General features: G+C 45.5%; 1 protein-coding gene across 2 annotated transcripts in view; it reads left to right on the top strand.

Moving 5' to 3' along the window:
- Ubr2 (ubiquitin protein ligase E3 component n-recognin 2) overlaps positions 1-17573 on the top strand; it is an 82429-nt gene that overhangs the window by 44277 nt on the left and 20579 nt on the right. For both annotated transcript variants that reach the window (XM_034522047.2, XM_034522046.2), the window contains exons 21-34: positions 410-534; positions 1892-1944; positions 3623-3725; positions 4523-4571; positions 5845-5999; positions 7800-7902; positions 9503-9612; positions 9724-9804; positions 10306-10484; positions 11078-11277; positions 12112-12205; positions 13033-13194; positions 15280-15383; positions 17490-17568. In XM_034522047.2, coding sequence (XP_034377938.1) covers positions 410-534; positions 1892-1944; positions 3623-3725; positions 4523-4571; positions 5845-5999; positions 7800-7902; positions 9503-9612; positions 9724-9804; positions 10306-10484; positions 11078-11277; positions 12112-12205; positions 13033-13194; positions 15280-15383; positions 17490-17568 — 1597 coding nt within the window. The remainder of the gene's footprint in view (positions 1-409; positions 535-1891; positions 1945-3622; positions 3726-4522; positions 4572-5844; positions 6000-7799; positions 7903-9502; positions 9613-9723; positions 9805-10305; positions 10485-11077; positions 11278-12111; positions 12206-13032; positions 13195-15279; positions 15384-17489; positions 17569-17573) is intronic.

Genomic DNA, 17573 nt, shown 5'->3' with positions numbered 1-17573 from the left:
TTCTTACCTACGTCTCTCATCCTCTGGCCCTGCTTTCCGTCTGCTCTGTCATTCCCTCTCTGTTCAAACCTTCTGTGGCTGTAAAGTAGCCAATCCAGTGGGCAGAGGGTCTTAAGGTGAGGCCCAGTCTGCCCTAGACAGAAGCACAGAGGAGGGTAGGGTGTGACTGCCTCTGCTCCCATTACCCTTCTCATCCTTCTCCAAAGCAGCCACAAAACCTCAAGTCGGCACAACTCACGTATGCCAGGAACTGCTCTTGCCTTTGGTGCCTACCAAACCAGCCTTTATTTTCCCACAGCTGAGTGACCCAAACAGAGGATGGAGTCCGTTGCGGAAACTGGAAGTCTGTGCACATAAGTACCATGAGTCTGTAAAATGTGTGCATCTGTCTGCCTTTCGTTTTGGACAGGAGAAAGATTCAGCCCTGGGGTTGGACAGGTGGGCCCCACAGATGAGATCAGGCGGGAGGTCATCCACCAGCTGAGCATCAAGCCCATGGCCCACAGCGAGCTGCTCAAGGCTCTACCTGAAGACGTAAGTGTCAACTAGTGAGCTTCCCTTCCCAACAGCGTGTGCAGGATAACCCCTGTGCACTTCCCCACATGGGCACAAGCTCCAGTTCTCAGATGTGGGTATTCCAGACAGTGCGGAATCTGGAAAGGAGAGTGTTGGGAGCATTGACTAGAGAGCAGAGCAGAGCTGAAGAGAACTCTGAAGAACATGGTGCTTAGAGCTAAGTGGTTTTGTCCACAGAGAGGGGGCATGTTAGGGTCTCTCCAAACTCCCCAAGGGTTCAGACGCTTCAGTTGAGGGAGGAAGTGTCCACTCACTTGAGCTGTAGACACAAGCTCTCAGGGCATTTTCCTCCTCAGGTGCACAAGAGTCTTTAGTTTGGTTGTTGATTTGGTTTTCATTTTTCAAGAGGGTTTCTCTGTGTAGCCTTGACTGTCCTGTAGACCAGGCTGGCCTCAAACTCAAGAGATCCACCTGCCTCTGCCTCCCTGTGGCCAGGATTAAAGGTGTGTGCCACTATCAGCCGGTGGAAGTCTTTTTGTAGCTCTGAGGTGACTGAAGTCACTAATACACAGACATTCATAGGTTGAATTACAGCTGTGTCTCCCCCCACAGCCATTAGGCTCTCAGCAACCTAACTTTCAGCTCCAGGGCTTTTCAGACTCTCAGCTCCATGGCTGAGAAGGGCCTCTGTTTTCATTAAGGCTCTTCAGTGCAATTGCTTTACTTTCAAATCATTTGTTGCTTTACTTTTTGTTTTAAATTTTGTGTGTGTGTGTCTGTGTGTCTGTGTGTGTCTGTGTGTGTGTGTGTCTCCACCTGTGAGTACAGGTACCCAAAGAGCCCAGAAAAGTGTACTGGATCCCTGAAGCAGGAGTTACAGATTCTTGTGAACCACCTAATGTGGGTGCTGGGAATTGAACTCAGGTCCTCTGGAAGAGCAACAAATGCTCTTAACTGCTGAGCCGTCTCTTCTGCCTCTCTTCTACGTGTTTTGCCAGAGTTGAACTAGATCAGGCCTTTAGACTTTCTTTACACAGCCAGGGCTGTGCAGTTCCGGGCCTTTCTCAGTCACATCATCCTGACTGGGTTTTTTTTGTTTGTTTGTTTGTTTTGTTTTTGACACTAGTGCTTCAGCTGGGAAAGCGAGCGCCTCAGCTTTTTCTGGTGGTGGCAGGGATGCTTCCTGGACCAAGGAGAGACCCTTGCTCTCTCTGTCCAGTCCTGGCCTTCCGCTTGCTGTGGAATCTCCAGTCTTTAAAAACAGCGGAGAGCAGCATTCTGTTCCAGGGTCGCTGTGAGGGTCACAGGCCGAGCACACTGCTCAGATACTGCAGTTGCTGTCTGTACCCTGAGCACCCTGCTTTTTCTTCTTCAGGAGAACAAGGAGACCGGCATGGAGAGCGTCATCGAGACCGTAGCACATTTCAAGTGAGTTCATGACATGCTTTATGAAGCTTGGTTTTAAGCATGTATTTGTTTTCTGTGCACCTATGCTCAGTGTGGCATGTGTATAAAATTCAAAGGACAACTTGAAGAGTCAGTTCTTTTCTACAATGTGTTCCAGGGATCGAACTCTGGTCACCGAGCTGGGCAGCCAGTGTCTTTTCCCACTGGACCGTCTTTCCAGCTTCTGTAATCACTTCTTAATGTGTTTCTTTTGACACAACTAAAGGTGAAGCCATTGCTTTTGAGGGTAGCAGGGCTTTTCAATTTTTTTTTTTTTTTGGAAGATAATTTTGTAATTATATTTATGTACAGAAAACTTAGTGTACATTTAACCCAGTTTAGTGGCGAGTTCTTTAGTCTTTGCCTTTTCCAGCTTGGCAATGCGAGCCACAGACCTAGGACCCAGGACGTTGCCTCCCCAGTGGCGGCGGATCTCGTCATATCTGTCATTATAATTGGTCCTAATCGCTTCCACCAGCTTAGCCAGAGCACCCTTGTCTTCCGAGTTAACCTGTGTGAAGGCAACAGTGGTGCATGTCTTCCTGTGGACCAGGCGCCTCAGCCTGGCCTTTCCCTTGATGATGCAGTAGGGCACCCCCATCTTTCGACACAGGGCAGGCAGGAAAACCACCAGCTCAATGGGGTCTACATCATGGTCTCTTAGTCGGGACGTCCCCTTTGCCAGCAGCTTTCTTCTCAGCTCGGGCCAGTAGCCTTTGCTTCTTCTCTCGCTTTGTCTCTGGCCTGTACTTGTGGGCAAGCTTAAGCAGCTGGGTAGCTGTTTGCCTGTCCAGGGCCTGGGTGACCTGGTTAATGGCAGGAGGTACTTTGAGCCGCTTATAGAGGATGGCTCTTTGCCGCTACAGCCTGATGTACCGGGGCCACTTAACGAAGCGTGTTAGATCTCTTTTGGGCTGGATGTCCCACCCAATGCCGAAGTTCTTGGGCTTTTTCTCGAACAGTGGATTGGCCACCTTTTTGGCCTCCTGTTTCTTGGCGACGGCGGGGCCGAGGCCACCTTCTTCCCCTTGGCCTTCTTTCCTTTGGACATCTTGCTCAGCTGGAGGAGAGAGCGACTTTTCAATTTTTAATTCTGCACTAGACTTCTCATTGGTGTTTAAGATCAGGGTGTGTGTGTGTGTGTGTGTGTGTGTGTGTGTGTACACAAATCCCGGGAGCTGGAGTTAGCAGTCATGAACCACCTGGTGTGGGCTTTGGAAGCTGTCCTCTGGAAGAGCAGCAAGTGTTATTAATTGCTAAGCCATCTCCAGCCCCAGGGTAAGCAGATAAGCCCCTGTTTATTCTTGCTCCACACTGTAGCTACAGTGTCACGGATTCTAAAGATAGGATCATGTATTCTACATGTTAAAGCAGAACCATTAACACCATGTGAACTCCATGTTAACGCAGAAACATTAACACCATGTAATTGTGAAGCCTGTTCTTGGGCTTTAGGGCTGTGTCTGCATCACATTCACTTGTGTAGCTGGGACTAGTTCACAGGACAGGAGCTGGATAAGACGGCTGCTGCAAGGGCCTTGGATATGTAGTGTCACGTCATCCTACCTACCCTAAAATTGTAGTGTGCGAGCGCCTGTCTTTCTCCAACATCTAAGGCTCTCGGTACGTGTGACTTTGCTAATTATATAATTCCTCATAGGAAACCTGGGCTGACAGGGCGAGGCATGTACGAGCTGAAGCCAGAGTGTGCCAAAGAGTTCAGCCTGTACTTTTATCATTTCTCCAGGGCAGAGCAGTCCAAGGTAAGCATTGCTCGGGGCAGTGGGACGTGCTGAGTGTGTCTGCCTTGGGAGGGGCAAGCCTTCACACAGTGAAGGGTCCCAGAGGACACAATGGCACAGCAGACCTGTCTCACCGGTGTGTGGATGAGCACGGCCAGATGCACATAAAGCACTCCTGATCTTCTCTGCGTGTTTATTTCTCTGTGCTGGGATCACCCCCGGGACCTTGCGCAGGCCAGACAAGCACTCCGCCGCTATCGTTCATCCCAGGCTCATGTGCCATGCCCGACTAGCATTTGACACACACTCAGCTTTGTGCTGGATGGTGTGCGTTTGGGCCTTTATGCAGTTTTTCTAGTAATTTCAAAGACTCAGATTTTGCAATCTTATTTTAACATATGTTTTCAATAAATGTACAATTGTGAAGTTTTTATTTATTTATTTATTTTTTAGATACATTTTATAGCATTCAAGCCTAAGGTAGATTTCCGTTTTGTACCTGCTTTCCCTGGATCTTGAAGTACTAAAGAACACACTTGAGGATTCTGTTAACTAACAAAAAGAATTAGTCTTGCTATGTGGGGTGGGGGTGAGGGGCTAAACATTCAGGAAGTAGAAACCTTCTACCGAAGCCATTCCTGGGCTCTAGGCAGAAAGATCAGTTCAAGGCCAGCCTAGGCTGTGTGGCTCCCTGTCTGTGAACAGAGCAGGCTGTGGGGGTGGTAAGAACAGACGCTGATGAATGGATGAGGGCAGGCTCGCGCCACTCGATTGCTCTGCGCTGTAGCTCTTACCCACATTACTTTGTCTTTCATCAGGCAGAGGAAGCTCAGCGGAAATTGAGAAGAGAAAATAAAGAAGATACAGGTATTTTCATCTTCTTTCTTAAAAGCCCACATCAGTCTCTTACTGGAAAAATGTTTTCTCTTGGCCATGATGACGCTCCATGGTGAGGTGGAAGGTTTTAAGTGTAAGCTCTTTGTGTGAGCACTCTCTTGTTCTGAGGAATAACCAGTGCAGCAGTTTTAAGATGTTCTGCACACTGGAAACCGTTGTTCCCTCCGCAGACATCTGGAAATGGTTCTGCATTGGCCTGATTTGTCCAGTGTCTGCCTGCAGGTGCCTCAGTGCTTCCCCTCCTCTCCCTCATTCCAAGTGGTTCTGCGTGTGCTCTGGGAACGGTTTCAGGAAATGGAAGTTGGGCCCAAGAACAGTTTTTTTTTGGCCTCTTCCATCCCCTTACCAGCTCATCTGCCTCCTGACTGTCTCACTGACAGGAGTGAAAGGTGATCCAGGAAAGCACAGCACATGGGACAGTGGGCTAGGGAAAAGTTTGGATCCCCAGAAGACAAAAAACTGGGTGGGTGTGATGTGACAGGTGTGTCAGCAGGCAGGAGGCCAGCAAAGACAGGGACACCCAGTGCAAAACAACTAGCTGACTGACCAAGCATCAGTAGCTATGGCCTTGGTCTATGTATATTACTTTTCACAAAGTAGTCAAAGAAGATACCCAACGTCAACCTCTGGCCTCCACAGACTTGTGCACCCACACATGTCATCCCCCCACATACACACTACATACACACACCACACACATACATCTCACAAGCACACAAACACACACACACACACTGGGAGAGAAGGAAGTCTATACCAAGTCACTGTGTGGTCAGTGGTTTTCTGGAGATCTTGAGACATTGCAGGAGATAAGAGAGGCTCTTATGTATAGCTGTGGTTGTGGGTTTTTTTTTTTTTTTTTTTTTTTTTAATATTCAGCTATTCTTGTGCATTTGAATGGAAAATGGAGCTAAAAGATAGTGCTAATAAATGTCCTTTAGTGTCCATCAGAAGTTTAACAAGGTGCTAGAGAAATGGCTCAGTAGTTAAGAGTACTGGCTGTGCTCTGGCTCTTTCAGAGGACCCAGCTCACAACTGTCTGTAATTCCAATTCCAGGGGATCCAACACCCTCAAACAGACCAAAAAAAAAAAAAGATGCACATTAAATAAATACAAGCCAGGTGTGAGGCTGACACCTTTAATCCCACAGAGGAGGCAGCGGCAGGGGCCACTGAGTTCAAGGCCAGCCTGGTGTGTGTAGTGGAGAGGGACGGTTCCTTTAAACATGTCCTTTGTTGCCAGCACTTCCTCCTCCGGCCTTGCCACCGTTCTGCCCTTTATTTGCGAGTCTGGTTAACATCTTGCAGTCTGATGTCATGCTGTACATCATGGGAACGATACTGCAGTGGGCTGTAGAACATCATGGATCTGCCTGGTCAGAGTCTATGCTGCAAAGGGTAGGTTTATGTATATTTCCAACTTCTTTATAGTTGGGAAAAAAATTCAGTGTCAATAAACAGAAAAACTGACACCCTGGGATACTTTACTGCCTCTCCTTTTGTCTCTGATGGTGACTATGTTCCTGCTTGATGTTGTATACCAGGTGGTTATGGTTACCCACCAGCCAGCGTGGGCCAGCCTCTTGATCCCAGCCATTGCACAGTCTGGGATTCTGAAAGAATGTAAAAGCTTTCACGTATGTTCTTTAGAGAAGCGTTAGCTCATCCGTGTCCATTGGATGCTTAGGTTCCTGTAACCAAGCGTGGCCAGTGCAGGGCCAGTCTCACTTTATAGCTTCAGCATCAGATCCATACATCAGGAGCAGCTACTGCTCTGGCCGTCCCATCATTGGAGAGGCTGCGTCTCGGTAAGGCCCATCTAACTACCTTCCTGCAGCTTTCCTCTGCCGGCGGGTGGCATTGGTACTCAGTTACTAGACCGCCGCTCTCCCATGCTCTACACCAGGCACTGTCCCTCCAGCACCTAGAACCACAGAGCTCCAGAGGGAAGCTGTCTGTCTCTAGGTAAAGCTGATGACGTAGTCCTTGAGGGGTTCCCTGCAAGACTACAGTGTGAAAGCAGTCAACCCAAGAGTCCAAGGGAAGGCAGGCCTTCTTCCTCTGCAGTTGCCATACTTGGACTGTCTCAGCAGGCTTACGTATCTCATTGTTAAGGCATGTGTAACTTCTGTCTTTCCCCGTATAAGCATGCGTTTAAGCTGTAAACACAGGCAGTTGTGATATCCTGGACACTGCCACTGCTATGTGGAAAATGTCCATGGGAGTGATGTGGTAAGAATGCAGTGTCGTCCTGTGTACAGACTGCCTGTCACACAGGAAGTCCTTGGCAGCCAGCTGCCCTCCGTGGCAGGAAAGCTAGAGTAGCCCCACCCATGCCTTCAAACCTTGGAAGCAGTAGGCTCTGTGTCCTCTGGTTCCCTCAGACACGTGTAAGGGATAGTGTGTAAGAAACTGTAGCATTCAAGAAAAAAGCATCTGTACTTCAGACGGCTAATATTTCCTTCTTAGAGGGGCTGCAGAGATGGCTCAGCGGTTTAGATTCCTTACTGCTCTTAGAAGACCAAGGTTTGCTTTCCAGCACCCACATTGTGGCTTACAGACACCTGGAACTCCAGTTTTAGGGGATCTGACCCTTTTCTGACCTCCTCAAGCACCAGGCTTGTGGTACACACACATGCAAGAAGTCATACACATAAAATAAATAAAATTACATTAAAATATTTTGGAAAGAAAATTGAGTCCCTGAAAATGGGAACTAGATATTATCAGGATGGGTAAGTGTCTTAGATCTTAGATGCCACCTGTCTTAAATGATCAGCTAGGTAGGATTTTTTTCCAAAGCTATAGTATAGGTAGGAGACAGAGCTAGAAATTGTGTGTGTGTGTGTGTGTGTGTGCGTGCGTGCGTGCGTGCGTGCGTGTGTGTATACATATATATATGTGTGTGTGTATATACACATATATATACACACACATACATACATACATACATACATACATTACATTGTTTGTCACAGCAGTAGCCATAGAGAACCTGAGGACTCTCTGCCCAGCTGATTGGGAAATGTTGGTTTTCTTTGCCAGGAGTTTTCTGTGAACCTGACCTCTAACTGAATAAACAATCAGGATTTGTTTTTTATCATGTTTACTCTCTGGTTTGTCATTTTTCAATAATAAATATTTTTATTCTTTTAAATATGTACTTGTATTTTCTAAACATGAGGATTTTTGCTTGAGGTGCTGCATTTGATCGGGATGGCTCTCCAGGAAGAGAAGCACCATTTGGAGAATGCTGTGGAAGGGCACGTGCAGACGTTCACCTTCACTCAGAAGATTTCGAGTGCGTGGACCTTTCCTCCCCCACCCCCCCCACCCCCGCACTCACTAACTGGGAGTAAATAACAGCTCAGAACTGCTTCTACAGGACAAGTGCTGACGGCGCATACTCAGTGCAAGAGCCGAAGGCTACCTTGTCCATCTGTGTATTAGTTGATCTCGGTAGAAAAGCACTTCGGGGGTGTATTAGAGAGACTGCATGTGGATGGATGACAGTATATCACTGGGTCCTAGCATAAGAGCATTAGAGGTCTGTGCATGCTCAACCACACAAATGTTAACTCACAAACAGCAGAAAATAATGTGGAGTCATTAACTTGAAAGTGGGTGTGACAGGTCACGGCTCGGCCTTTGAGATTCAAGTGGACTTAGTCCAGAGCCACCTGTGGAAGAATTGCTTAATGTGTGGTCCCTATGTGAAATTACCTCTAGGACATGCCTTCTACTTGGATAAAAACCAACTGTGGTGTCAGCATGTCACCTTTAAGTTATTATGTTAGCTAACAAAAACATGGTGTTCTACAGTGTTTAGAAACCGAAGATTAGCTGTAGGACATTGTGTTCCAGCTTTATATAAAAGAATTTGACTTTTTTGTCATTGTTTATTTTTGAGTAATGTGACTTTTAAGAAGATGTTTTCTGACTTACTTTAAAATTTTTTCAGCAATCCTGAATTCAATCCTCAGTAATTACACATACAGTAACAATCTTTTAAAGATGTATATGCATTCACATTTTAGCTATTGTGTGAGATATATATATGTGTGTGTGTGTATATATATACATATGTGTGTATATATATATATATCATATATATATCATATATATATGAGAAGCTGAAAGAGTTGTGTAGTAACACCTTCGTACATACTGCTGAAGCTCACCAGTTAGTACTTGGAGTATTTGCTTTTATATTTCTGTTTATTTATGAGATAGGGTCTCCTTTATAAGCCTGGCTAGCCTTGAACTCACTGTGTAAACCAGGCTGACCTCCAGCTCACAGGGACCTGCCTGCTCTTACATCCTTAGTGCTGGCATTAAGGCGTATACCATCATGCCTGATTTAATATTTAACGTTTTGTTTTTGAGACAAGCTAAGTAGTCCTGGCAGTCCTTGGCAGGGCTACCTCTGCCACTGCATACGTGCTTTGTCTTCACAGGCACCAGCCTGTCTCTACTGGCATTTTTCCATGAGTTCACATTGTGCCTTCTGCCTTATTTGTCTATGGTGTTTTTATTTTCCAATAGCCATACAAATCTCTGGATCCATTCATGGTCTCATCACTGTGAGGTGTCAGTTTCCGGGGGGTGGGTCCCAAGGGCTGGCTGGCCAGCTAGTGTAGCAATCTTGAAACACATGGCCCAATGAAAGAGAGAGAGATCCTGTTTCAAAAAATACAGTGGAGAACAAGAGAGGGAGACTGCTGGCCTCAGTCTCCCACAGACACATCATACACAAGACATGCACGCACAGACACATACACAAGACAGTCTAAGTGGAGTCAAGTAATAGGCAGCAGGTGTTGTACACAGTACATGTCTCCCTGGTAGGAATAAATGCCGTGACACCTTAGCTGTTACTGTGCCTTCTGTTTCTCTCTCAGAACCTGGCGATGCACCAAATAACTCCCCAAGCATCCTAGCTATGCTAGAGACCCTGCAGAATGCTCCCTCCCTGGAAGTCCACAAAGACATGATTAGGTGGTTGCTAAAGGTAACATTTACACATTGCTATGTGTCTTGTGAGAAACATTAAATATTTATTATTTGTAATAACATTTCTTAACATTAGCATAACAGGGTTTGGGGTTTTTGTTTTTTCAAGATGTTTAACACAATTAAGAAGATAAGAGAGAGTTCATCCAGCAGCCCCGTGGCCGAGGCAGAAGGAACCATACTGGAAGAGGTAAGAGAGAGCAGGGTAAAGTCAGGCGTGCCCACATGCCATTTCCCCATTCCTAAGAGGCAGACGGGTGGGTCTTTGTAAATTCAAGGCTAGCCTGGTCTACATAACTTTTTCCAGGCCAACCAGGGCTGTTACATATTGAAGCTATGTCTCAAAAAAAAAGAAAAAAAGAAAAGAAAAGAAAAAGTTTGGTACTAAAATAGTAATGCAAAAAACCTTAGCAGAAAAAAACAAATTTTTTCTGCAGTAAATCAGTAGTTAATAATATTATCAAACATTAACTTCCAAAAGATATATATAGTATACATATATAAAATATATGTATTAATTTGTAATAGTTTTCTAGTTTGTTTTTTCCCTTAGCATTTGAGATTGACTCTTGCATTAACATATAACAATGACAGAGTGGATCTTAGTTAATGCCTACAGTACAGATACTTTGCTTAGGGGAAAAGACTGTTGCAGCCTCTAAGAATCTAGCTAAATGGAGCATCATTCCAGAGCTCAAGAGACAAAGACAAAGCGGAGAGGAAGAGGAAAGCGGAGATCGCCAGACTGCGCCGAGAGAAGATCATGGCCCAGATGTCTGAGATGCAGCGGCACTTTATTGATGAGAACAGAGAGCTCTTCCAGCAGACTGTAGAGCTGGACGCCTCTGCCTCTGCCGCTCTTGACAGCAGGTAACCCAAAAGCAATGGCATGTAAGACTCCCGACCATTGGTTCTCTGGTACACTTTTAATTGAGTAAAGGTGGCCTCCAGGTAATGGAGTTTACTTCTAGGCCAGGGAAATAGCTCCAGAATGGCCAGTAAACTGTCTGCCAAACAAACAAGGATCTGTATTTGCTCCCAGAACTCACATGCTGCACACGCTTGTAATTTCAGTTCTGGGGGGAAGGTGCCTGGGGCAGTGGCCAGACAGCCTGACCTCATCAGCAAGCTGCAGGCCAGTGGGAGGTCCTGTGACCAGGGGCTGACCTATGGATCGCCACACACATGTGCACACGTACACAAAAAGAGATCTCCGCCTCTGAGTAATTCATATGTCTGCCTAAAGTGTTTTTTTCTACAAAAGAATGAACACTCCAGCCTGGTATGTGTTGCAGGTAGATTGCTGTGAAGAGTAGAGATGGCTTTAAGCAGGTGAAGGAATCCTACCACTTCCTGTCATCAAGACCATGTGTTCACTGTGCACCTATCTAGAGTCTATCACTTAGTGATTATAGAGAAACTTCTTAGGCTCATTCAGTACAGTCAGAACCTTTGTATTGCAGCCCTCCGCTTTCAGACGCAGCCCTTACAGCATTGGGCCCGGCACAGACGCAGGTCCCTGAACCAAGACAGTTTGTCACCTGTATATTATGTCAAGAGGAGCAGGAGGTCACTGGGGAAAGCAGGGCAATGGTCTTGGCAGCATTTGTTCAGAGATCAACTGTGCTGTCAAAGGACAGAACAAAGGTCATCGAAGATCCAGGTAAGTCTTAGCCGCTTTCTTTATTAGATCATAACCAGCTTTGCTGACAGACTACAAGCAGCCTCCGTGCCAGGCTCCGTGCCTCACACCTGTAATTGCTGCCCAGAGGCCAGAGGATTGCTGTGAGTTCAAGGACAGCCAGGGCCATAGCGTGAGACTGGATCATCTTGACATACTCCTTAGCATTTCTGCTCTGGGCTCAGGGCATGAGGCATGATGGGGAATTAGACTCTGTCAGTAACCAAAGCTTCCATTAGATGGATCGTGACACTTCATAGTCCAGAGTAGACGCTCAAGTCCCTGTACACGTTGGTATAGTGCTGGGGAGGGAGCGCTGGGGCAGACACTCGTTCAGTGTGAGTGAGTACTCACTGCAGTGCTGAGTTGGGGAGAACCCTGCTCCACGCCTAGGGTTTACATAGGACCTTGGTTCCTCTTCCTAGGTGCTTGATTTCTAGGTTGCAGTCTCAGTGATGTTTAATGAGAGAAAGACAAGGACATAAACGAGGCAGGCGTGTCAGCACCTGTGGAAGGTTTCCCTGGACGTAGAGGTCCACCTTCTGTGACCCACAGATGCAGAACTCATGGATATGGAGGGCCAGTTACTTAGTGCACCTTCAGCCTCACATTACAGTTTAGGGGTATTCGATTTCCACAGGTAATGAGAATTGCAAGTCCCACTTTTTAAGTTCTGAGAGTCTTGCATGAATTATCTAAAGTCAGGCTAAATTACCATCTCTTCACTAGGTCTTCACTAATCCAGGGATGCACTTTGATCATAGGAAAATTAAATGCTTGGAATTTTGTTTTTTATTTGTTTGTTTTATAATGCAGAAAAATATGATCCATTATTCATGCACCCTGATCTGTCTTGTGGAACTCACACTGGCAGCTGTGGCCACGCTATGCATGCCCACTGTTGGCAAAGGTAACGTATATTCTTTTATTACTCAAGGGAAGCCCTATGAAGGCTGAGAATTGACTTTTAAAGCAAAAGAAAATTCATTCTGGGGGCAGGGATAAAGAACTAAAGATCCTGGCAAGCCTCCTAGACATTCGCTTAATGAAGAAGTACTTGTAATGAGTGGAAAGAAATGACAAGAAACGAGTGCCAGGTACATTTTTAACATAGCTTTGTATCAGAATCTCCTTCGTCTTTCCTGAGAAAGGAATGAGTCTGTTGGGTTACTAGCTGAACAGACAGAAGGATGTGGTACAGTAGAGTGTACCTATATCGTATGATTTGTGTGGGTGTCTTCTTTCTTCAGGTCCAAGGTGAGCAGCTCTGGATTTCAGACGTGTTAGTACATGCTCTGTGACTCCTGAGACTGTAGTGACTCCCAGTGCCAAAAGGGGGCGCCTCCCTTACTCTGCCTGGTGCTCTGTGTGCTCCTCAGCACTGGTCTCAGAACTATGCTTACTCACTCGTAGTGTGGCCACTGCAGACAGTGGACCACCAGCCCTGAGAGAATGGCCAGCCAGTGAGAGCACCAACAGTGTCTCTTCCCACTCCTGAAGTGCTTTGTAGATCAGCCAGGTTTTGTTGTTTTATTGTTTATAGTGTTCTGTGTTAGAACTCCAGATCCACTCTGAAGATTAAGTAGCTCAGAAGCCATGCTGCCTGTGTCTAAGCCAGTTCAGTTCAGAAGTTCGTGTTTTTATTGTTGTGAGAAAAATGCCTTAGAACGTTGGTGCTTGACCTCCTGCTGACGTGAGCGCCTCAGATTTTGACGCCCCTGTTCTCTAATTGTGAAGGTATTTTGATTCCGTTCAAGCTAAGGAGCAGCGCAGGCAGCAGCGACTGCGTTTGCACACTAGCTATGACGTGGAGAATGGAGAGTTCCTCTGCCCACTCTGTGAGTGTCTGAGCAACACCGTGATCCCCCTGCTGCTTCCTCCAAGGACCGTTCTCAGCAGGTAAGATCCAGCATCCTGCCAGAGACAGACTCTGTAGATGAGGAAAGGATAAGGCTGAGGGAGACGGGCGCAAGGTCAGCTCTGCAGCTGCAGGCTGACCCAGATGACCTCGCAGAGGAGTTATTCAGACATTTCTTCTGTCTGTGGGGTGTGGTTATGATCTTGAGAAAGGAACAAGCCAAAATGTAACATTTTACTCACCTGTCAGAATTGCAGAAGATATGAGTTCTGTTTATTCATAAAAAATCCCAGCATCCTCTTTTCCTAGAGTTTCTACTTTAAAGATGCTTCCTCATATTTCTCAAAGACGTTAGTCTGCTGTTGGGTGGCACACACCTTTAGTCCCAGCATGTGAAAGGCAGATGGATCTGTGAGTTCCAGTCCCAGCTGCACAGTGAGACTTTAAAAAAAAAAAATCTTTTGATCTCTGTTTCCCGTGGCGTACATGGGCACAAAAACATAGCATATACATACATAGTAAATCATATTTAGAATGTATAAGGGCTGGAGAGATGACCTAGTCATTAAGAACACTACTGCTCTTCCAGAGGACCCATGTTCAGTTTCCAGAACCTACATGGTGGCTCACAGCTGTCTGTAATTCTAGTCCCAAGGGATCTGATGCCTCTCCTGCCTCCATAGGCACTGCCCACTTATGGTTCATGTACATACACGCAGAGCAAACTGAAGGAAGTCCTTAAAAAATAAATAAGTTTTAAAATAAATTTTGTGAATGTGAATTACCTGTTTCTGCGCAGTTCTTTGGATTCAGTTCAAGGCAGACTGGCTTTTCTATTTTGTTTTAGGAACTCTTGAGTTTGGCTCTGTCTCTGGTGCCATAAAACACTGATAAACTGTCATCAGCTTTCCACTTACTCTGTGCCTTTTAATCACAAGAGAGTATCATGGTGCTAACTTACCCTGTATTTGAACTAGGAAGTATTAACTGCCCATGAGGAGAAATTGCATTTGTTGAATTTTACCTGTGACTTCGGTGGCTCGGTTTTTGGCTTCTTTCCTTGGTTGTTACTGATGGCATAGCCATCACTGAAGAACACTATAGAAGAGCAGTCTGTGGAATCTGAAGTAACTGCAATAATGTCAGCTCTACCCCTCATTGCCTAAGTCAGGCTGCATCGCTCAGTTTCCGTGTGTAAAATGGGCACAGTTGTTCATTGTAGTATTGGACAATTAGATGGGCTGCTTTTAGCATCTTACAGTAAGGACTTTGCTCTGTTAGTCACATAAGTCTGTGGTGACTGTGGGCTTTAAGAAATTCTGCCATATTCCACTACTAAAAATAAGTGACGCTTTCAGTGGTACTGCCATCATTGATCAAAATAAAACTTCATCTCTGTTGGCCAGTATCCAGTGCAGGCATTGAACTGATGCTCTCACTCACACAAGCATCTGAAGTCCATCACAGGAGAGTCAGGTGACAGCTTTGAGCCTGCTGCTCTCTTCCTGCCACCTCATGGGCTCTAGGGACTGAGCTGGGCTTGTTGGCCTTGGCTGTCTCACTAGACCCAGATTAGGTTTTTGTTTTTGATACAACAAATTTTCCCTACCCTAACTTTTGTTTTATATTTTGTTTTCTGTGCATGGGTGTCTTGATTACATGTGTGTCTGTGTGTCACACATGTCCTTGGTACCACCCATGGAGCACAAAAGAATAATGGGTGCCCTGGGATTGGAGTGACAGATGGCTGTGAGCCACCATGTGGGTGCTGAGACCTAAACCTGGGTTCTCTGTAATAGCAGCCGGGGCCCTTATCCTCTGAGCCATCTCTCTACCCCCAGTCTTGATTCTCAAATATTTGAGATGTCTAAAATAAATCTATTACTTAAGAAAGGTTTTGTGAGCCGGGCAGTGGTGGCACACACCTTTAATCCCAGCATTTGGGAGGCAGAGGCAGGCAGATTTCTGAGTTCAAGGCCACCTGGTCTACAGAGTGAGTTCCAGGACAGCCAGGGCTACACATAGAAACCCTGTCTCAAAAAAAAAAAAAAAAAGAAGAAGAAGGAAAGCTTTTGTGTCTTAATCTAATCAATAAAGAATTGAGTGTTCTCTGTCATCCCTTTTAGGAGGTTAAACTTTTCAGAGCAACCAGATCTGACTCAGTGGACAAGAACAATAACCCAGCAGATCAACGTGACACAGATGCTAAGGAAAGAAGACAGTGCTGCTGGTAAGTGCTGGCAACCTGCTTCTGCTGTTCCTGTGTCCACATACGTGTGTGTGTGTGTGTGTGTGTGTGTGTGTGTGTGTGTGTTCATACGTGCCCATGCACATCCCGTGGTGCACATCTAGAGGTCAGAAGAACTTTGAGGAGTTGGTTCTCTCCTACAGTGTGGGTTACAGGGATCCAGCTCAGGTTATGAGCCTTGGCAGCAAGTGCTTCACCACCTGAGCCATCTCCCCAGCCCTGGGAACTTGTCTTTTTCCTCTTAAGTGTAAGTTGATTGAAAAAATGTGTCTCCAAATAAAATTGTTTTAAAGTATTTGAAAATGAGAGTCTAGGGGCTAGAGAGATGGCTCAGCGGTTAAGAGCACTGGCTGCTCTTCCAGAGGTCCTGAGTTCAGTTCCCAGCAACCACATGGTGACTCACAACCATCTGTAATGGGATCTGATGCCTTCTTCTGGTGTGGCTGAACACCAGAAGTGACAGTGCATTCATGTAGAAAATGAGAGTCTAGAGAAACAGCTCAGTGATTGAGAGCACTCAGTGCTCTTGCAGAAGACCCAAGTTCAGTTCCCAGCACCCACGTCACAGGTTCACAACTACCTGTAACACCCTCTTCTGGCCTCTGGCCCCTACATGCATGCATGTATATATATATATATATACACACACAGAGAGAAATAAAAGCAAAATCTTAAAAAAAAAAAAAAAAAAGAAGGAGAAGAAAAGAAAAAAATCTGTAATATTAATATGGGCTGGAGAAGTGCCTCAACAGTTAAGAGCACTGATTGCTTTCTTCAAATATCTATGTTCGCTTACCAGCACTTACTTACATGGTAGCTGTTTGTAATTCCAGTTTCATGGGATCTGACGCTCTGAGCAGACACCACACACAGTGCTCAGACTTACATGTTGGGAAAACACACACACACACATAAAAATCAATAAATCTTTAAGAAATATAAATAGTCTGAACATCTTGGCAGAAGCCTCCAAGCCTAGCACTGGGGAGACAGAGGCAGGCAGGTCCCTGTCAGTGTAAGGCCAGGCAGAGTGGTGTGGTGAAACCCTGCCTCAAAAATAAATGAATAAATAAATAAATGTTAAAAATATGTAGAAATAAATAATAAAATCTATATAATAAATATAGAAATAAATAATAAAATCTATAATAAATATAGAAATAAATAATAAAATCTATAATAAATAATTAAATAATAAATAATAAAATCTCTTTTTGAGGAGGGCTAGTGGCACACTCCTCTAATCCTAGCACTCGGGAGGCAGGAGCAGGTGGATCAAGTTCAGGGCCAGCCTGGTCTACAGAGTGAGTTCCAGGACAGCCAGGGCTACACAGAGAAACCCTGTCTCAGAAAACTGGAAAAAAGAAAGAAAAAGAAAGAAAGAGAGAGAGAAAAATAAATAAATAAATAAATAAATAAATAAATAGAATAAAATCTCTGTCTATAGTATTTTAAAAATGCAATCTCCCATTTTAAAGTCTGATATAAAGTAGTTATGGTGACACACGTCTGTAATCTCAGCACTGGGGCAACTGAGGCAGGAGAATCCTAAGTTAAGAGGCCATCCTGAACTACATGGCCCTACCCAGGCTCCAAGTCAGTAACCCTGTCGTAGTAATTACTCTTGACTGTTCACTCTCTGCGAACCACTAGCTCATATTTATAGGAGCGTATCTCACTGCTGTTAACGGGACCCTGCATGGGGAGACTGCATGGAGCTAGCGTAGCCCCGGCAGGAGCAGTGTCCCCTCAGCCTGCTCTGCACACAGCCTGGGGACATGTGGGCAAGACTGGCATTAGTTCTCACACATGCAAAACGTATCCTCCCAGCTTCGCCCTGCTCAGGGGCTGTGCTGTGAGGTCAGCGTGGACATCCACCCCGTGGCCAGCCACAGCGATGTGTGGACAACCACAGGGCGTGGCCAGCCACAGCGATGCTCACTGTACTTTCTCTGGTATTTTGGCAGTTAGGAGTAATGGGAATGGTTTTCAGGTTTTTATACTTACTTGGTTGTTATGACTAAAATACATAAAGATTGTGCTGATTATGTTCTGCTAAAAAATTATATAAAATGCCTATTTCTGCAGACACGCCTTCTTCAGAGGACACAGAAGACATGAATATAATACCGATCCCAGAAGGCTTCAGGCCTGATTTTTATCCTAGGTAAG

Source organism: Arvicanthis niloticus, chromosome 17 (assembly GCF_011762505.2).
Source record: "Arvicanthis niloticus isolate mArvNil1 chromosome 17, mArvNil1.pat.X, whole genome shotgun sequence".
NCBI classification, from domain to species: Eukaryota; Metazoa; Chordata; class Mammalia; order Rodentia; family Muridae; genus Arvicanthis; species Arvicanthis niloticus.
Note: the sequence above shows the minus strand (reverse complement) of the source record. Positions and strands in the feature narration are given on the sequence as shown.